At 49.3% G+C, this 21103-nt stretch overlaps 2 protein-coding genes across 6 annotated transcripts in view; one reads left to right on the top strand and one right to left on the bottom strand.

The window, feature by feature from the left end:
* Positions 1–2004, bottom strand: part of TBC1D13 (TBC1 domain family member 13) — a 13373-nt gene extending 11369 nt beyond the window's left edge. Inside the window, exons 1-3 of one of the 2 annotated variants that reach the window (XM_075519588.1) lie at positions 1866–2004; positions 867–940; positions 201–241 (exon numbers count right to left, since the gene is read on the bottom strand). Coding sequence is in view for 1 of the 2 variants with exons in the window: in XM_075519587.1 (XP_075375702.1) it covers positions 201–241; positions 867–940; positions 1047–1069 (138 nt within the window). In the remaining variant the exon portion in view is untranslated. Of the gene's footprint in view, positions 1–200; positions 242–866; positions 941–1046; positions 1141–1865 lie in introns of those variants that run through there. The other variant, XM_075519587.1, reaches the window with a different exon arrangement.
* Positions 1733–21103, top strand: ZER1 (zyg-11 related cell cycle regulator). 4 transcript variants are annotated; one of them, XM_075519582.1, is made up of 17 exons: positions 1733–2235; positions 5667–5784; positions 7092–7355; positions 8223–8373; positions 8676–9112; positions 10700–10876; positions 11994–12108; positions 12628–12774; positions 13028–13201; positions 13913–14128; positions 14816–14857; positions 15249–15368; positions 15816–15931; positions 16063–16251; positions 17233–17330; positions 17730–17832; positions 18946–21103. In XM_075519582.1, the coding sequence occupies exons 3-17, from the start codon at positions 7198–7200 to the stop codon at positions 19001–19003; spliced, it is 2301 nt and encodes a 766-aa protein (XP_075375697.1). In that variant the 5' UTR covers positions 1733–2235; positions 5667–5784; positions 7092–7197; the 3' UTR covers positions 19004–21103. The 4 variants fall into 4 exon arrangements, with proteins under 4 accessions (XP_075375697.1, XP_075375694.1, XP_075375693.1 ...); XM_075519579.1 differs by having other exon boundaries at positions 5624–5784; XM_075519578.1 differs by having other exon boundaries at positions 4982–5784.

Genomic DNA, 21103 nt, shown 5'->3' with positions numbered 1-21103 from the left:
GAGATGGCTGTCCTGTGTCAGTAAATGCTATTGCGATTGTGCCAGTGCTGATCTCCACAAATTATTGTTCATTTTGAGTGGCTTTTAAGCTCTGGATTTTTTTTTTTGTTTACAATTTTAAGTGCCCAAAAATACTATGTGTACTTAAGCAACCCAAAGCATCACTCGCAAGAAACAAAAGCACCCCAAGCAGAACCCACCTTCCAGCACAGACAGCGCAGCCCACCATCAAAGGGAATTCCTGTGGAACATCAGGCAGAGAAATAACTACGTTAGCCCCAGTCTCCTCACCGTGATTTGCTAACATCACCACACAAACAGGCAAGACAGCACTTTTCCTCCCCAGGGGGGAAGAAGTTTTCACAGGGATGCTACAGGGGTTACACACAGTGCCAAACTTGCCGGTGCCTCCCACGGGGGAGGGTGCCTGCGGCAGACGTTGGAAGCAGAAAGCTGGGGACCGTGCAGGTGATGGACAGGACACAACAGAAGCAATGAAACCCACAAGCAACTCAGAGAGGGGAAAGGAAGGGTTTGCCTGGGAGTTTGTGGCTGTGCTCAAAGGCCGGGTGGGGACCTCTGTGGCCTGACAGAGCTCGGGCTTGAAAACACACACGCCAGCCTCGGCTTCCAACACCCACCGCTTCACAACAGCTCCAGGAGGGGATTACTTGGCGGTAGCTGAGGCGGCCTTCAGCCGTCGGGCCTGACACCCCGTGCCTGCGCCTTCAGGCGTCCCGAGCCCCGCGGGGGCGGCACCAGCCCCGGGCCACCGCCGGCAGGAGCCTCCCCCCGGAGCTGGGGCCGTGCCCAGCGCCCTCCTGCCCAGGCCGGGGCCGGTCCCCACACCTCCCCGGGCCACTCACCGCTGAAGCAGAGGTCCCGGAGCTTGGCCAGAGCCACCGTGGGTTCGCCGAGCACCTCTTGGAAGTCCGCGATCCTGAGGGGAGGGGAGCCGCGGCCGTTATAACGTTTGTTACCGGCACCCCCGACCCCACGGAGCCCTCCCCCCGCAGCCCCGGCAGCCGAAGAGCCCCAACACCGACCTGCTCTGGTGCAACCGCGACATGGCGGCCCCCGCGCCCCTTCCCCGCGCGCCGCATAAACGCTCCGGCTGGAAACCCTGCCCGCGGGGGTGGGCGGGCTCTCACAGATCACGCCCCTAAACCACGCCCACAAACAGCGGTGGCTCCGCCCCCGCGGCCCCCTCAACCCGCCGGCGCGTTGCCGCCCGCCCGCCCGCCTCAGAGCAGCGCCCGGCGCGCTGAGGGCTCGGCCCGGGCTCCCCCGGCAGGCAGCGGTTCTGCTGTGCGCCCTGCCCTGTCCGGGCACCACGATCCCACCCGGGGCCTGGTGGGCCGGGGCCGGGGCCGGGGCCCCCTCCCCAGGCACCAAGTGCCAGCAGCGCTTACAGCTGCCTGCATCGCCCGCCTCAGAAAAGACCCCGCGGGCGGGAGCCAGCCCCCCCGCCGGGGCTCCCCCGGTCGCCTGCTGCGGGCAGGCCCCGCTGGCGCTCGCAGCGCTGAGGGAACGCCAGAGGCGGCCGCGCTCAGCCGGGCACGGTCCGGTGCCTGCGGCCCGTGCAAGTGGCAGCCGTCGGCGAGGCCTGCGGGCATGGCGTCCGCCAGTGCGGGGAGCGCAGACGCGGGGCGCGGGCTTGGCGCGCGCAGGACCTCTGCGTGGCGGCCGCGGCCCGTGGAGGGGGAGACGCGGGGAGCCCCGGGGAGGCCCTGCCAGGACACGGCCGCCAAACGAGCCCGTGCGTGGCGGCGGCCTCGCACTCTGACCCGCGCCGTGACGTCATGCAGCAGCACAGCCATATCATCGCAGTGCGCGCCGTTGCTGTGACGTCACCGCCGCCACACCTCGTGACGTCACGTCACTGCTGCGGGAGGCAGTGAGGTCACGGTGTGCGAGGGAAGGCCGGGACGGCAGGGCCCAGAGAGCCCCGCGCCGCCTTCCGGCTCCGGCGGGTGCCCGGCAGGGGGGACCGGCGGGCGTGGCCCGAGCGTTCCGGGCTGGCCGGCGTTTCCGGGGGGGAAAGCGGCGGCGCTTCCGGTGCGGGCCGCCCGGCTGGCGGAAGTGACGGCGGGGTTTGTTGACAGCGGAGGCCGCGGCGGGGGGAGCGGGCCCGAGGAGGACGCGGACCCCCTGCCCGCCCCGGGAGCGGCGCCGGGACGAGCCGGGACTCCCGCCGCCCCCCATCCGCCGCGCCGGGCGGGGGCCTGGCGCCAGGTGAGTGCCGGCGTCCCCCTCCTCAATCCGACCCGCGGGGCTCGCCGTGCCCGGGGGCACCGGGCCTGCCCGCCGAGGGCTGGGGAGGCAGCGCCGCCCCACGCGGAACCGCCGCCCGGTGCCCCCCAGCGAAGCCCCCATCCCCTCCCCGGGACTACCGGGAGCAGCCGAGCCCCGCCAGGCAGAGCCCTGGGCCGCGGCAGCCCGTCCGGGAGGATCCCCGGCGCTGCCGGGCGAGGTGACCTCTGAGTGCCTCGGGAAGGGAAAGTCGCCCCACGGAGCGGGGCCGGCGCCCCGTGTCGGGGGAGCGAGGGAGGATTTGGGGTTGTGACCAGACCTGCCTGCAGGTGAAACAGCTCGCAAGGCTGTCGGAGACCATCACGATTTGGTGGTGGCGGATCCCCGGTGCCCGGGGAGCGGTAACCCAGGGGCTCCCGGGGGTGTCACCTTGGGCAGGTGACCTTTTGGAAAGAAAATCCATGATATAATGCAGTGATCCGAAGGAGTGCCTTTATTGCAGGCAGGTACAAAGATCAACATCTTTCCCGACTAGCACGAGTCATTTCATTTGCGACGTTGGTCTTGGCAGGCCGACTAGTTTGGAAATTGCAGGCTTTGCTGGCCCACAGAATAGTTGAATCTACTCCTGCTTCAGTTTCCCTGCTGTAAGGCAGGGACGGTATTTCCCAACACAAGCTGCGATGACCCCCTCGATTAATAAAAACAGTGATTTGCAGCTGCAAGATGCCAGCTAAAATGACAGTTCAGTTTTCCTTCAAAATGCAACCTGTGCCAAACTCTGCATTTACATTAAATTTGTTATTCTAAAGTCATCATAATCAGTCCACGTCAGTCCATATTGTTTGCCCTCTCTTTGGACAAGGCCCTGATGCTGGAAAAGTCAGCTTTGCCAATCATTTTTGTAGCAACAGCATAAACGTTATGTTGTTGGCGTGAAGCCACAGTGAGTCAGGCTTGGCTTTGGGCAGCCGCCTGGAGAGAGAGACCGAGAGAGAAGATTGATCTGAAGTCCAAGGTAGAGAACATTGGCATGGGCGGCCCCAGGAGTGCCAAGAGCGGTCCCAAGCCTCGTGTGCCAGTGCAGCCTGAAATGCCATAACAATACAGACATAGTCTACAAATAAGCAATATTTGCCAAAGAGGCTGGCAGGACCTGGAAGGCTGGTGATGGGCGAGAGCGAAGCTGTGTGTACTGTGGCTTCCTTTGGGTCTGTGGATGGTGGGAGGGTGCTGTGGCTCCACAGAGAGGGCTGCTTCTGGGGGTAGTTGGGTATACAGGCTTTTATATGCCTGCTTCTCTGTCTCCATGGGACTCGATTCCTTCATGCATGAAGGTGGAAGCAAATCTATTAGAGAAATAAATTGGAAAAAATATTGGCAGCTGTAGTTCCAGTCACTTTTCGATTCCTGCACTTGAATTTTCGGCATGTTTCACATACCTGTCTTTGACCCTTCAAAAACACACATGCACTAGACAGCTTACTGCCCATCATTGGAAAGCACTGGTGACAGTCTGCTGGGCAGGCAACTTGCTGATCTATTGCCTGTGGAAAGCTGCCTGAGAATAATGATTAGGCAAATGTTAATGATTTCTCAGCATCTCTAGTTCATTTATTTTTATCAGCACACCGAGCTTATAACAAGAGACAATATCAATCAGTGCAGCTGTTGACACTCTTACTTCCATCTCCCCCTGCCCACGTGTCATGTCTTGAGTCTTAACTGAGGAGGGAGAGACTACCTTGTATCGTGTCCTGTACAAAAGGTCACAGCAGCAGCTCTGGGTGCTACTCAAATATCCGTAATAAGTCATGATGATGAATGCTTTTCTTTGCTGTTATTTTACTGGGATGGTTTAACCACTTTCCTCTATGTTAACCTTCTGTATGGAATTTTGTTGGTGGATCACAGGGAGCTCAGAAGTTAAAGGGCAGCTGATTTCTCCAGGGCTAGGATCAACTACCTACATTGTGCTGGTCTCAGCAGATGGTGAATAGAGGATTGTCAGAGCCACAGGAAGGCAGTCCTTGCCCTTTAGTGTTCTAAGCTGCTTGGACAAGTCCCAAGCACTGCACGTGATAATAGATTGTCAATGGGAATTTGTTTTCGAGTTCTCTGGCCATTGGTAGTAAACAGTGGAAGAACACTGGCTGCAGGGACCTCCTCTCTGATGGCATAGGTAAACTGGTAGGGATAGCAGAACACGTTTCCCTGCTGGTTCAGATCTTCCTGTTGATCTTGCCTTTCTGGAAAGATTCTCTCAAGGAAGCTTCAGGCAAAATCTGCAAGAGGGACTTGTTCTGGAGGTGAAGCAGATTAGTCTCCAAAGCAGACACAGCACAGAGCGCAGGACAACTTCCTCCCACCTGCACTCCCTTAGCTGGGACCTCATGGCCAGTGAGACAGCTCTGCGCTCAGCAGCCCTTTTCATCCTTGACTTCTCTCCTGGCTTAGCTACAAAGGAGAGGGCTGTGGATTATGGATTTCCTTCTTTTTCAAAATTGAAGACCCACCATCTTACTCATTTTCATTGTTTGTACTACGTGTATCTCAAAGATCTCTGAGATATTGTGGTACCTTGAGGAGTCATAGTTTTGTGTTATTATGATCCCAGCAGGACTCAGTGACCTAGAAGAGCAGGTGACACCCTTTAAACTATCTCTGATCAGGATTTTAAGTACAATTTTTGTGACTGCTGAGTTTTTGGGCTTGTTTTTTTCCTCAGCATCTGCTTTTACGGGGAGACCTTTTGCCTCTTGAGCCAAAACCAGACTGAGATCCTGCCCGAGATCCCCACTAGAAAGACTGTTGAAAGTTGTAGGTGAGAACACAGTGGGTCAGAAGGAGTTTGGGATTGGAACATGATTCTGCCAGTTGCCTGCAGATATAGTTCCCAGAGATGCTTATAGGAAGGAGAGACCATCCATCAAATTCAAGTAAAGCCAAAAGACAAGTCACGTTTATCACCTGTGCCTGCTTCTGCCTGTAAGGTTTTGTCCACTTATACTAGAATGAGATTTGGCCCCGGGAGAGGAGGCCTGGGGTGGGCGTACCGCAGGAGTGATCCAGCACGGCCATTCCTCTGTTGCTGAGCGAGGAGCAGTTCTGCTGATCTCCGTTTGCTTTTTGAGAGACTCCCTTCTGTGTTGGGTTAATTCCTTGGCCAACTCTTTGTCCCTGGCACTGAAGCATGCCCTCAGAAAAAGAATTAATGAAACACAGAAGGAAGGAAAGAGCTTTGATTTCCAACTTGTGCTGCCTTCATGTTTGCATGGAAATCCATTCTGCAACACAGGGAGGGATCAGAAGGCCAGGAGCCCAGGCTGCTGGGCAGGCTTAGTCACAGCTGTGCTCCTGTCGCCCACAGAGACCATTTGGTGCCTGAATTTGAAAAGTTACCTTGTCCACAGCCTTAACTGATCTTTCGTATGGGTGTTATGGCCCAGGCAGCAGCTGAACAGAGCATCTGAAGGGCAAGGAGGGAAGGTGCCTGATCCACCCCGGGTGCCTTTGGGGATAGTGATTAAGGTGAGGAAAGGGAATTAAACTCTTCTGTCTTGTACTGATACTGCAAGAATGAAGGAAAGGGAGAGCACCAGAGGCTTTAGAGAGGCAGAGAGCTGGAGACAGAGACAAGTGTCCTGATCTTTGCAGCCGCAGGATAAAGATCAGAAACAGAACGTAGTTAAGGACGTTTTGCAACAACTTCCCCAGCAATGGCTGCTCAGTTGTGACACAGAGGAGAATAACTGACTCCACAGCACGGGCGTTCTCACTGCCAGCAGGGACATACCTATTGATAAGATGCAGGTTTTACCTCAAAAATGAACATTTCAACACAATTTTTGTCTGTCCATGGAAATAAATAGAAGGGTTCACATTAGGGTTGCTTCTAATGTGATTTGACCCTTTGAAAGTGAAATGGCATTGTTGGTCTTCAGGCACCTCTGCTGAACACCTCCAAGGCTCCAGCAAGCCCTCCTTCAGTGCCAGTGAGCAAGTCTTAATACTAGAGCCAGGAGATTTTTCAAATAAGAAGAGAGACAGGAATAGCTTCCCCTAATTATCTCCCTCACCCATCCTTCTTTATCCTGTACTAAAAATGAAGACAGGCAAAAGTGTCTTGCCTTTTTCCAGGTCAGTCACTCATACTTTTTTGTGACAGATTTGAAATTGTTTGGGTGAGCAAGTCCCAGGGAGCTACAGGTACAGGTGTCCAGCATATGCATAAGCCTTGCTTTACCATGCACTCAAAGGGAAGCCAAACCAGTCTGTATGTTTCCCTCTGGCTTTTGATCCACTTCATGGTCTAGTTTGAGGACTTGCGTGAAGCTTCTGGCTTGGCGCTACAGAAAAACATTTAGCTTGAACATGAAATTTCACTTGGAACAATGGCAAACAGAATTACAGGCACGAGATATGGGGCCACCAAATCCCACTGGGACTATACAAAGTATCGTCCCGACAGTAAATTTTCTGGTGGTTTATCCAGCCCACTCTGAAGGAAACCAAGCAATGTGGTTTCTGCCACTTCCCTTCAGAGGGCCTTTGTCAGCCAGATAACCCCTGCAATGAGGAAACATTTTCTTGCTGTGTAGCCTCATGTAGCCAAACATGTTTTATGTTAACTCATTCCCAGTGTCCCCTGGGGGTGGGGATACGGAGGAATTAAGGGCATACTGCCAGAGAGGCCAAAATGCTGCAGGTTCTTTTGAGGTCAGCAAGTGATGGGCTGTAAATGCAACTATCAACATCCTGCTGGTACAACAGCTTTGCAGAACACTTGCCAATGTGCCTTTCTTAATGCATCTTTTTTTCCCCCCCTCTGCTTATAGCTGACCTGATGTCCCTGTAAATTCATCCTGGAACTTCATTTGAGGAAAGGATCTACTGAATCAAAAGCTTCCTTCTGCTTTTCCCCTTCCCATAACTTCCCTCAAGATGGCATCCGATAGCCCCGAGTCACTAATGACCTTGTGCACGGATTACTGCCTTCGCAACTTGGAGGGGACTCTCTGCTACCTACTGGACAATGAAACTCTCCGGCTCCATCCTGACATCTTCTTGCCAAGCGAGATTTGTGACAAACTTGTCAATGAGTACGTTTCAGGCCAGTGGAGAAGCTGTTATCTGGTTTGGGAAGGAGCCGGGAGCTCAGGGAAGGGGGAGTATAGTTCTCTAAAAAGAGTGATGGGAAAAGATAAAAGGGGAAAACAATGGGCAAGAATTCATAAGGCTTTTTTTTTTTTCCAATTGATCCTCATATTGGAAATAAGGATTTGCATTAACTTCGGAAGGAAGTGTCCCCAGGGGTTATTGTACTGCTATATATCATTCTAGTTTCTGTGGAAATCACCATATAGGTAAACCCAGAGTGAAACCAAAGTCAGTCACTGCTTCTTCCAAGAACATCAGTAAGCAACGAAGGAGCCTTCCCATATCCCACCACTGAAGCCTTATAACTCTCTCTCAAACTAGAGAAATAAGAGTGCAAAGTGCTAACAGATGTTAAAGTTAAGGCTGCTGCTGCTCCCATAGCTTTACAAAGCAACCTGTTTCCAGGGTTTTATGATTTGGCTATCACAGTCTCTCTTGGCTGAACTCCTGCCCACAAGGTCTGGCAGAGAACTTTGGCCAGCTGATTTTCTGAAAATGAAAAATCAAGTTACTAGCTTTAAACAGCTAGGGAAAAAAAATCCTGGAATCTGTGCTTGCTAGAATGCAGTTTGCTCACACACTCGTGACCTTGCACTAACCTTTGCCTGACATTTTTCCTAAGGATTGTTAGTTCTGTGCAAGAAGAGGTAATAGGCAGCTCCAATTACCCCAAAGGCTATTTTGGATGTTCAGGAGGGAGTCTACACATGCTTACGCACTTGGTCACATTTTCTCATAACCAGTGAAGGTGCTAGAGCTGTAGCTGAGCCTTCGTGTCATGCTGTGCTAACGCCATTGCCCCAATACAGGTACGTGGAGTTGGTGAAGACGGACAGCATCTTTGAACCCCATGAAAGCTTCTTCACCCTGTTCTCAGATCCCCGGAGCACGAGGCTAGCTCGGATCCACTTGCGGGAACAGATTGTGCAGGACCAGGACCTGGAAGCCATCAGGAAGCAGGTGGTATTGCACTGATAGCCTCCAGCTGCCACTTCGCATAGCAGCATTGCTGCATGGGCACCAGCTAGGATCCCGGGCACCCAGAGATTCGCAAGACTCAATCCTTCACCATCCAAATTTTCTTTGGGAGAACCTCATCTTCTCCCTTCTCAGCTCCCAAAGCCACTGTAGGGAATGGGATGGGGACACTGGTCAAGTTCAGTGATATGTGGTCTCAGGCTCTCCCAGTGGGAGGTGTTGTAGCAAACAGGGTGGGCACTCTACCTGTGAAATATTTCTCACTTTGATTTCCCATCTTCCAGGATCTTGTTGAGCTCTACTTGACTAACTGTGAGAAGCTGACAGCCAAGAGTCTGCAAACCTTGGTGAGCTTCAGCCACACACTTATCTCCCTTAGCCTCTTTGGCTGCTGTAATATCTTCTATGAGGAGGAGAACCCTGGAGGCTGTGAAGACGACTGTTTGGTGAACCCCACTCGCCAGGTCTTGGTCAAGGACTTTACTTTTGAAGGCTTTAGCCGCTTGCGCTTCCTCAACCTGGGCCGCTTGATCGAAGGGGTAAATGTGGAGACGTTGCTTCGGCCTTTGGCCTCCCTTGCAGCTCTTGATCTCTCTGGGATCCAGCTGAATGATGTGGGATTTCTGACCCAGTGGAAGGACAGTCTGGTTTCCTTAGTGCTTTACAACATGGACCTTTCAGAGGAGCACATCCAAGTGATCGCACAGCTTCGCAAGCTCAGGTCAGCAGATCTGTTCTTCCTTGTTTATCCTTTCCCCACTCATAAGGAAAAGTCTTTTAGGAATGGTCTACTTGCCTGCTAATGGAGAGCCACCCACTGCTGGTTTCAAGTTCTAAACCTTCTCATCAACAGGCTCACTCATTGACTCACTATACATGTCTGACGTGTCTAAAGCCAGCCTGCATTTTGCTTGCAAAAGGACACCACTTAGCAGAAACTCCTTGGAAAAACAAAAAACACCACACACCCCCAAAAAACCACACATATGCCACAACCACACACACAAAAAACCACCCCCAATGAAACAAAAGAAAACAAAACCAACCACCCGCCCCCCAGCCAAACAAAAAAGAACAGCTGAATGCCTGAAAGATGGCAAAAAAATTACTACAGATGTGTACACATACTAATACAGCAATAATCACACTGTGAAACTTGGTCCTCCAAACCACTTGTCAAACAGGAATGTCCGAAGTTTAAGCCTGGCTCTGAGATAAAACTAGGAAAAACTCTGAGCTCAGACTGTGTACTCGCTGTGCACTGTGGAAGCACACTGTGCAGGGATGGTGCAACCAAGGGAAAAAACAGTGTAAATAAATAGGCACTCCTGACCTAGCCGTGTTGACAGTGAAATGACTTCCTGAAACAGAGTTGAGACAATTGCTATTCAAACTGCACAGTGGTATCAGGAAAGGGATCCAGGAATTTCCAAGCCAAAGAGAAGGGCCTTACTATTGACACAAAGGAGTAGCTTTACTATCATCCCAACTGACTGCAGACACTAGAGGGTACCATGTTAACATATGACCTAGGAGTCTCAGGGAACATCCTGGATAAAATTTCTAAATCCAAGTACTTTAACTCCCAGTGATTTGCAATGAAACTTGATCTGCAAGAGGTAGAAGACACTTCTGTGAGTGGGATGTTGGCTTCTGTCTTAGGCAGTTTAGAAAAGTCTTGCCCAAGAGTCTTAGCTACTGCTTGGCAGGCACAAGCAGCCCCTGTCCTGCAAGGACCCCACCGGCACATAATGGCTGGTCAGTTTGTCCCACCACTCCTTTAGCATCAGGGTTTCCCCAAAGCTTAAGCATTTAAATACCTGAAGATAAATTCAATCAGGGCAGCATAATAGCCTGGGGTGGAAAAAATAGAAGATTGGGAAAGCAGACAAAAACTTGTGTAACTTAATTTGTGGGATGAGGCAACATATGTTTTTGGGGATGCAAAGATCCTCTAGTGTATCTTAATCACCAGGTGGAAATGCTCAGGTGGCTGCTGTGATGGAGCTTGGGAAAAGCAATTCCTAAGCCTGGAGCTGTTTCCTTTGTGATGTGTGGCCAAATGATTCATTGTGCTCCATTCTAAGTAGACCTCTACCAGATATCTGTATGCTTCGGTTAGACACAGGGCCAGATCCTGCTGGCAGATCCTACAGAACCACATTCCTGTATCTTGTGAAGGAAATAATAATCATAATAAATAAAAAAATAATAATAATCACACTTGGCTTGTCATCTTCCTCTGGTAGAGAGGCAGAAGCCCCAGCTAAGGCTTCCCAGGGTCTGAGCTCCTCTCTGTCATTTGCAGGCACTTGGATATCTCCCGAGACCATCTGTCCAGTTATTACAAATTCAAGCTGACCCGGCGGGTTCTAAACCTGTTTGTAGAAAACTTGGTAAACCTCACTTCGCTCGATATCTCAGGGCACACCATGCTGGAAAACTGCACTATCCCAAGCATGGAGGAGAAGATGGGCCAGACAAGGTAAGGAAACAGCAATTACTGAGGTCTGCTTGGACAGATAGATCAGTCAAAGATAAATTAAGAACAGTTCCCTCTAAGTTTGCAAATTCTATAGGTCTAATTAATACTAAAAAGCAGGATATAGTTGCTGCTAGTTTCTCCTGATGCTAAAGACCGGTATGGGAATCAGCTGTGATTCTCATATGTGACACATGCAATGACTTTTAAGAGTAATAAAGAATTCATTCTATCTGCCTCCCATACATATCTGAAGAAGTATTTCAGTTCTTTTCCACACACATTCTTCCAGGGATCTCTTGCAGTGGTTTGTATTTCTTCTGAACGGACTCCAAAGCCCTTTACACATTTTTCTACATGAAACATTCTTACCCGCACTGAAACCCAGGCTCTTCCGAGACAAAACATTTCTATGCTGAGTCAATATGTCAATGTTCATAGGAGGGCTGAGTGTTTTAGGAACTTAGAATCTAAAGGCATATTTTCAGATTTGACCTGGATGCTGAGCAGATCAGCCTTTAAAAATCCTGGTGCACCTCAGTAGGGCATACCTAGAGGTCTGGTTTTCCAGATCAGCCAAGGACTCTGCCCTCCTATTCCCCGAGCACTTACTGAACAAAAGTAAACAAGTGGGACAGTACTGGCTCCTTTCCACCTGCGCTGGTGAAGAAAATACTGGCTCTTGGTCAATAAGGAACATGGCAGCAAAACTAGTGTTCTTGCATGATCACAGCAGCAGACTAGCATGTCTATTGGATGACATGCAGTCCAGTTTGCAAATAGTTTGGATCAGTGAAATCCACAGCTTTCCTAAGAGGAAATGTTCACCCCAGATAGTGAATTTCCAGGACAAATTCTGCCTGGGCAAGCTGCATTCTGTCTGCGTGAATTCTTACTGCTGTTTGTTGAACACATTTAGCACTTCACTCAGGATCACCTGGGATGAATGTCTAATGTTACATTTAGGAGAAGCTGACTGGCATACAACTGAAGTGTAGCTATTACTCTAGTTACGGAGCAGTACAGTCGGAGAATGGAGAGCTGATAGCTGTCTCTGTGGTGGGAGACACCTGAAGAAACACAGTACCAACATGAGTGATTTTTTTTTTTTTTCCCCCAGCATTGAGCCAGCGAAGAGCAGCATTGCTCCCTTCCGGGGTCTGAAACGACCACTCCAGTTCTTGGGCCTTTTTGAAACATCTCTCTGCCGCCTGACACATATTCCAGCCTACAAGGTAATGAGGCTGCAAGAATATTGGCAGTAGGTACTTGGCAGAAGTTGAAAGAACATGAAAATCATTGACTGCCAGTAGACTGGAGCTCTTAGGGTCTCAGGTGTGACAACTGAGCTCTGACCTTTCAATAGCTACTTGATAATGCAGGAAAACTGCCAGAAGACAAGACCTGTACCCCATGTGTTTTTTACAAGGGTTAAAAAACATGCCTCAGAGAAGGGCATGGAAAAATCATCCTGCCTGAAGGACCAGGTTGTCTGTGACTACAAGAAAAGGATTTCGGACAATAGGAGTCTTACTTGTGAATAGCATCCTCCTGCCCCAAAGGTGCCATTTCTTGTCCCTCTGGGCTGAGAAGTGACTCAACCTCTTTGCTCTCATCCTGGGCCTAATCCTGCTAGCAGGGCAGAGGGAAGTTGTACCCTTCGACCTTCCAGATCTACCCTCAGAGTTCCCTTCTCATGTTGGTTTTCCTCCTTCATCATTTCTTCCCTGACTCTTTTTGTTCCTCCATGCCAGGTGAGTGGAGACAAGAATGAAGAGCAAGTCCTGAATGCTATCGAGGCTTACACTGAACACCGGCCAGAAATCACTTCCCGGGCCATCAACCTCCTTTTTGACATTGCCCGTATTGAACGCTGCAGCCAGCTGCTGCGAGCCCTTCAGGTAAGCCCCATTTACCTCACACTTACAAGGGAAATTTTGCAGTCCTAGCCTTTTCTTCACCCTGGAACACCATATCAGGCCATTCTGGAGAAAGTTCCAGTAGTGCCTTCATTTCATAAGCACGTTCCTGCTATGCCTGGGCCATGCATTCCTTGCAGGCTTGCGATGGTCTTTGCCCCACGCAGCCATAACAGTCACTCCAAGACTTAACAGCAAGTCAGTAGCACTGAAGCTTCATGTTGCTTCTCTGCAGCTGGTGATCACAGCCCTCAAGTGCCACAAGGATGACAAAAACATCCAGGTGACAGGCAGCGCAGCGCTCTTCTACCTGACCAACTCCGAGTACCGCATGGAGCAGAGTGTAAAGCTGCGGCGCCAGGTCATCCAGGTGGTGCTGAATGGCATGGAGTCCTACCAGGAAGTCACAGTAAGAGCAGCCCAGCCTCCTTCAGCTCCCATAGTCCTCCTTCCCTGTATTAAGTCTTTAGCCTGGTGTTAGCATCTGGGTCTTCTGAGCCTCCAGGATGTGAGTCAAGGCAGACACCAGAAGCTATTGCCCAGGTCTGCCCCTTGCCATCACTCAGTAACGGGGATTACATGCAGGGTGCTCCTTATCCGTGTGATGTTCTCCAGAACAAGGGGAAGAAAGTGATTATAGCAAGGCTCCTTTTTATCTGATGATAGTGATCAAAGGGTGTGTACGACACACAGCACAGATGTCCAGCACTGACTGGGGGGTGAAAAGGGTGTGGGTGTTGGGGGGTGTTGAGTCAACAGGAAGAAACACTATCCCAATAGACTGTATTGGAAGCTAGCTGACGTTATACACTGTGATGCCACTGGGTTGCACAGTGGCAACTGCTGCATAGAGAGCTTACAGGCAGTGAAGAACTGGCTTGGAAAAGTGATGGGCGTTGGGTGGTTGTGTGGCCGTGTGAGACTAGAGTGACGGCAAGAGAGAAGAGGGTACTGATAGAGCACGGCTAAAACACAGTGCTAGATAGGAGGGTAACAGAAATTTTGGTGGTCATAACCAAGCAAGAAGATGGTTTCAGTACCAAGCAGCAAGGAAACACGAGGTGATGGGCTCCATGTTTTTGTAGCCACTTGGCCCAGCGTTTGCTTCCTTTCAACCCAGGTACAGCGAAACTGCTGCCTGACACTGTGTAACTTCAGCATTCCTGAGGAGCTAGAGTTCCAGTACCGCCGAGTCAACGAGCTGCTGCTGAACATCCTCAACCAGAGCCGGCAGGATGAGTCTATCCAGCGCATCGCTGTGCACCTCTGTAACGCCCTGGTCTGCCAGGTGGACAACGATCATAAAGAAGCTGTGGGCAAGATGGGGTTTGTCATGGTTGGTATGGTCCCAAGGTGTCTACTTATCCTTAACCCGGGCTAGCACAATTCCCTTGCAGCAGTCCACCAAATGCATCCAGCCAGTGATCCAACCTTACAGTATCACAGGAGGGAACTAGTGTCCTAGCAATGCTAACCTTTCCTGAAACCTACCCCTCCATGTGACATCTTTTACTTGCTTACCAGCACTAGAAGTTATGATCGCAGAGATAGGCTGTCTGTGAGAGCAGGGAAGCAGTGTAACCTTATACCTTACCTCTTCACCACATTGTATTATTTCCAGAACTGGTACCACCTTGTGACTAGCTCCTTCTGCATGAGTTTGCGTCAGCTTCCCAACTCATGTCAACCCATATCCCTCACCTTTTCAAAGAACTGCAGAGGCCACTGCTTTGGTGCAGTTACACCACATTCCAGACTTGGTCATACAGATCAAAACTGACTTGACTGCAAACTTGACAGCTTGGGGACTGTGATATAGTTCAGCTCTGTGAATACCTGCAACACTGAACATAACCCAGTCCCACTGGTTTAGAGAAAGAGATACCAAGTAGGTTCTCTACAAAGGATCAAAACTGCATATGCCTGCAAATTGGCTGTAGCCAGCCCTGCAGTACTACAGCAACTAGTTTTAGCTCTGTGATTCGTGAACTGTTTCTCACTCTTCCCCTTCCTCTGCCCACAGACAATGCTAAAGTTGATTCAGAAGAAGTTGGCTGATAAAACGGTGAGTGTTTCCCCCAGAAAGGTATACAGAGAGTATTTCCTATCATGAAATGTTAGGAAATGACTTAGGCAATGACTTAGGAAATGATAGGACATGACTTAGGCGTGGAGATCAGTCTGGGGTGCCAGCTCAGCTTCCCTAACAAACACAAGACATCTCAGCTGGTGCTGCAGAATTTCCTGTCCCGGGGTGAGGGCAGGGGAATGTAACAGGGAGGCAAAAATATTAAACAAAAACCCCACTTGCTGACAAGTTGAAAGTAAATGACAAGGTTTTCTTACCTCTGGAGCCATCTAGGGTGATACCAGAGAGGAGACACAAGCAGTTGGTTTGCGCTGGGCTCCCACGTTAGCAAAGCTGTGTTTCTATCCCTTTCTCTTCGGCTCTGTAGTGTGATCAGGTGATGGAGTTCTCCTGGAGTGCCCTCTGGAACATCACTGATGAGACCCCCGATAACTGTGAGATGTTCCTTAACTACAGCGGCATGAAACTGTTCTTGGAGTGCTTGAAGGTAAGTATGTCTGGTTTCCTCTAGAGGAATGCTGACATTAGCAGGGGAGATGCAGGTGCCTGGGCAGGATCCCTGGCTATGCTAATCTGTAAGCAGGACTTGCTATGTTGCACAAACAGAAAAGAAAAAGCTTGCATGTTTTCTTCTTTCTCACATCCAGCAGAAGAACAGAGAAACTTACACTCAACACATCTTCCTCCTTCCCCATCTTGTACACAGTCCCCCTTAAGTAGAGCAGCAGTGAAGAGCAGGCCCTGGCCTTGATTCTCTCATTTCACATGTATCTTAAACACTAGAGATCCCATTTGGCATCTGCTAAAGAACCATTACTGACTGCCTAAAAATACTCAACCCTTCTAGATGCGTGGTACAATCTTCTCCAGGGTTGCTTGTTCTCAGCATCACTGTGGCCCTGCTTTTGTATGATTCTGTTCTTTGCTTGCTTAGGAGTTCCCAGAGAAACAGGAGCTGCATCGCAATATGCTGGGCCTCCTGGGCAATGTAGCAGAGGTGAAGGAGCTCCGCCCGCAGCTCATGACCTCCCAGTTCATCAGTGTGTTCAGGTGAGTGCCTGGCTAACGAACAGCTGGGCTGGGGCAGGGTGAATGCTCTGGAGCTCTGCTCCTGAATCGCCTGGAGACTTTTAAACCGTCGGTGCATCAGCCCCTCTAAATGATCTCTTCTCTCTTGGCAGCAACCTGCTGGAGAGCAAAGCAGATGGGATTGAGGTATCCTATAACGCCTGTGGTGTGCTCTCCCATATCATGTTTGATGGTCCAGAGGCTTGGGGTATATGTGAGCCCCATCGAGAGGAAGTTGTAAAGAGGATGTGGGCAGCTATCCAGAGCTGGGATATCAACTCCAGGAGAAATATCAATTACAGGTGAGGAATAGAAAAGTTGGCCCACTTACCTAGGAGCCAGGGTTGTCACAGGAAGCAAGCACTGACAGAGAGAGAAGGGAAGAGGTATAGCCCAGCATGGAGGCTCTGTTCAGAGTGAAGGAGAAACATCCTCAGGAACATATTCAGTGAGGGGTTTACATCTTCCTTTGAAACATGTTACACAGGCTGCTGAAATTAGACACCTTGCCTGGCAGTTCCTATGGGAGAAGTGTGGGAGCCCAACAGAATTTCTCCTGCATGTTTCTGGTGAAATTGCATAGTTAGGAAACCCATGATCTGACTATCTGGGACTGCCTAAGCATTTTCCCCTGAGGCTGCTGTCCTTTGCACCTCCTTAAGTCTGTTTGCTTCTGAAAGTCACATGGATTGTTGTAGCTTTCACTCTCCTCTGGGGGATTTTTAGACACTGTTCCCAGAAATCCCTTCAAGGGTTAATACAACTGGTGGAATCGTCCAAAGCCCTTCCTGTAAGAGGGTATCGGTACTCTGTATTCCCATAGTGCCTGGCAGGGATCCAGAATGGATGGCATTCCAGTGCCTGAGCTACAGTATAGACACGTTATTGTTGTCAGAAGAAACACAGCAACCATTGCACGTGAGCAGCCAGCTTTAGCTGGGTATAATTTTGCTTTGGCCCCTCTACAGAAAGATCAGTGCTGCTGGGTTTCAGCTGACATGAGGAAATGACTGACAGAGGATGGAAATCAGTTCTTGGACTCAGTGGCTTTCGTTGCAGCTATTTATCTGGGCAGCATGTTTATGCTAAAGTGGTAGGGCCTGCAAGCCTGCCAGTATTGCCATGTGACACAGACTTAGTCTTTGATGCCAGAATCTTTGCCGTGCCAATGGATTTAGTGCTGTGGTATCTATGAGCACACAGTTTGTACTGCTTTGAGCGGCAAAGGTGCTGAAAGAAGCAGCTCTTGGATTTTTAACAACTTCTGCCATATTTCTGTGCAGGTCATTTGAACCAATCCTTCGACTTCTTCCACAAGGGATCTCCCCAGTCAGCCAGCACTGGGCGACCTGGGCACTGTATAACCTGGTCTCTGTCTACCGTAAGTTCCCCTTTCGAAATCACGTCCACTGCACTGTAAAAGTTGAGGGTGTGGATCTGAACTTGTTCGCTGAAAAAATCTTCCCAGTTTAGCTATGTAGGTAGAGAGAACCTCTTCGAATGATGCAGGAATGTCCAGGCAGCACAGCCAAACAAGAAACCATGAGACTTAGTGCGTAGGAAATTCCTTCAATGTTTTGATCCTTCTGGCCATGCTCTTATGTTCTCAGCCATTTTGTGTCTGTTGTTTTCACAGCCAGCGCACCCTTAGCAGGCTGGCTCCATAAAAAAGAAAAGTTTTGTGGCTTCTCAGGCCACAGGCTTCTCCTTCCCCGCCTGCCACCCTTTATACCACTCTTGTGAAGGCTCACAATGACCTGTTTTATTCTTTTCTCTGCAGCTGACAAGTACTGCCCACTGCTGATCAAAGAAGGTGGGATTCCCCTTCTGAAGGACATGATTAAGATGGCCTCAGCACGGCAAGAGACCAAGGAAATGGCCCGGTAGGAAACCAATGCACTATCATAAAACATTCAGTTGAGCTTTAGTTTAGTTTTTGTTCTTCTACATCAAGTAAAGCTATCAAAGAAAGGCCTGTACTGATGCATATGAGGGGTAAGAAGTGAATACAGAAGAGCAGGAAAAAGAGAATGAAAACAGGAGACTAGAGAGGTGTTTATAGGTGGGCAACGCACACAGATCATTCAGGGTTGCTGGATGCTGGGCAAATTGGTTATAGAAGTGGCTTGTTGGACAGGGGAGCCACATGGCTGATTGCATCTCTTACGTCGATAGTCTGTAGTCATCACTATTCTCCATAGCTGTGTGGGCTCCCTGTCTCCAGAATCATATTGGCCTATCAGTAAAATTGCTGACTGCACAGTTAAAATGAGAGGATTTTTCAAAAGGTGGAGAGAGTCCATCACCTTTGTGAGCTTCCCCACCCAACTTTCTTTGTTATGTCGGCTTCCTTTGGAGTCATTCTTTCAGAGTTTTAAAAGCCAGCTGCAGTTTCTAATCGCTGGCAAACTGAGCGCTATAATTTCATACCTGCAGGATGAATATAAAAGAGAGGTAGATACCGGCTGGGAATACGCACCTTGTGGGCGGGCAGCAGGCATTCCCCATAGCTGAAGGGTTGCTAAATGCTGGAGGTGACTGAAGCCTGCAGAGGACTCTCACAGTTAGGCAGACTGTGCGCGGTGATGGGACAGCGCAAGAACGCGAAATGAAAAGAATAGGAAAAGCAGGGACAGATGGCAGCAGAGTGAATGACAAACGTCTGTATGCACGTGCTTCCTGACGTGATTCAAAGTTATCTGACGATTTGGATACAAGGGTGATGAATGAACGGTCACATATGGATCTGGACATATACTAACATGACTTGCAATTCCCACTGTGAGCTCTAAGCTGCTTTTGTGGAGTATATGGGTTTTGACACAAATATCGGTTGATGCATGTCTCAGAAGAGACTGCCTGCTGCAAATGGTGTGTGCACAGAGACAGTTACATAGACATCAAGCTGTTGGACAGTTCTTATGTTACTGTCCCACAACTGTCACGCAATAAGCTTTAAACTAAACCCTTTCTCCTTGTCCTTGTTTTATCCATAGGAAAGTTATAGAGCACTGCAGTAACTTTAAGGAGGAGAACATGGACACTTCCAGATAGAGGCAATCATCTAACGCCTCTTGCCAGCACTGTATCCAGCTTCTCTCTAATTCACTGTATATAGGGAGGACTCTTTCTTACCAACTCGCCTGTTGGAAGGAAACTTTATGTGTGTGTGTGAGACCCTCAGTAGATGAAGGTGAACAGGGGAGGGGGGAGGGACTTTTTGCACAACAAAATGCTTTCCTTAAATTAGTGGACTTTTTTGTTATGAAGTTTCAGGTTGAAGTTCTGTGTGTATGATTCCTGTATAAAAAGAAAACAAAAAACAAAGACAACTACATTATGTATCTTTTAACCTTTTTATTTTAGACCACACAGAGAGCCTCAAATGATCATGAGCTTGAAGACCTAGTTGTGTGATCGCTAGTGTGACATTTTTAGAAAATTCCCTTTTGCTGTATTGCATGAGGTCCTGTAATGTCTGCAAGAACACCAGTCCTGAATCGGTATTGGCTGCTCAATGGGGTTACAGGCAGTGACGAGTTATTTGGTTAGAGAAGTTGGGGGACACAATACCAGGGCTAGACCAAAAGAACCAACCTTTTTAGTGATATTTGTAAATGGAGGAAGTGGGGAAGAAATATCTTTCAAGTCAATTCACTCCCTTAACGTTTTTTTATAGAAGACTCGCATTAATGGAAGCATTGCTAACTGTATGTGGGTCATTTGGAAGTAAGACATTCCCATTAAAGTCAAGAGGTCTGTTTTGTCCCCTTTGGTGGTACAGTAGGATCTGCCCGCCCATTCAGCCTCATAAGGTCAGGGATGACCAGTAAAACCAGTTACACATCCTTGGCAATGCAGAGCTTTTCTCTCTAAGGGAGCCTGTGCAACAAGGAACAAGGTTTGTTCACAAAGGGCTACACATCTTCATTCCAGTCCTTCACCACCTTTTTAGTCATGTTCTGTTTTATGAGGAAGGGCTACAAATGCCAGAGAGCGTATCTCCCCTCTGCACAGTAAGCTCTACTAGGCCCCAGTCCAGAGCAGCTTGTACCACTTGTGCACGTCCCAGTAACAGACTGGAGCTGATCTACTCTTTTTCAGTCTGCATCAGTGCAAGCCATGCTCAGTGGCAAAGTAGCCTCCTTTGATAGGAAGCTCACTGCAGCACAAGTGCTGTAACCGGAGGTGCTAAAGTCCTCTCCTAAGACTGGGGAGTCTCCAGGCACCCTTTGGAGGGTGATCCCATGAAACAGCACCTCTTGTTCCACCCCAACATCTTCCCCCTCTTCTGGGAAGCAGAAGGCCCTATTTGCCCTCCCACTAGCACTGACCAGTGCAGTCCTGCTCGCATCAGCAGCATCACTCCCATTTATATGATGTAGGTGAGAGGAGAGTCCCACGAGGGTGTAAGACTCTAGACCTATAAAGGCTCAAGAAGCCAAAGGCCAGGGTTTGCCTCACAGCCAGGCACTCAACAACACATTGTGCAGTCCATGCTTAGAGCCCGCCACGTGCCACAGTTCTTTCACAATTCACAAATCTTCCCGTAGAAGGCATTTAGGAAAGATTTTGTGCCTGGGAGCAGTAAGAGGAGACCACGGCCATGCGAGTTGGGACATTTCAGGCCTCTGAGCACAGCCTCGCTGCTCTCTTCCCTTGTATACATTGCTCTCAGATCTGACTCGCTGCTATGAGGTTCTTCTAATGCTCAGAGTTGATGTTATCATTGCTGAGCATGTTATAGACAGATCCTAGATACACAAACTGACACTTTAAATGACAGAACACAGCTGCCCTGGAGAGGTTTACTTTTTATGCCAATATGGTGTTACTCAATGTCTTTTTTTTTTTTCCTTTTTAACCATACGTCATTTGTTTTGATATTGTGAGATCTGTACTTTTTTCTTTAAGTATTTTTCAAACTTATATATATTTTTGTGTCACTTTTGAATTGTTTTCATATGGTTTGCAAAACTTGACGAATTATACTTTTTTGCAGTCGTTTGATTGAAATGTATTTTTCTCTCTCTCATTCCTGTTCCCCAAGAATTTGTGTCCCTATGAGCTTTGAGATAGGGAAGCTTATTTCAAGATCTGTTTTCTGTATAACATTTGCTAATCTTCCTTCTAGATGCAAAACTAAGAGAGGTT

The sequence above is a fragment of the Mycteria americana genome, chromosome 17 (genome assembly GCF_035582795.1).
Source record: "Mycteria americana isolate JAX WOST 10 ecotype Jacksonville Zoo and Gardens chromosome 17, USCA_MyAme_1.0, whole genome shotgun sequence".
Lineage (NCBI taxonomy): Eukaryota > Metazoa > Chordata > Aves > Ciconiiformes > Ciconiidae > Mycteria > Mycteria americana.
Note: the sequence above shows the minus strand (reverse complement) of the source record. Positions and strands in the feature narration are given on the sequence as shown.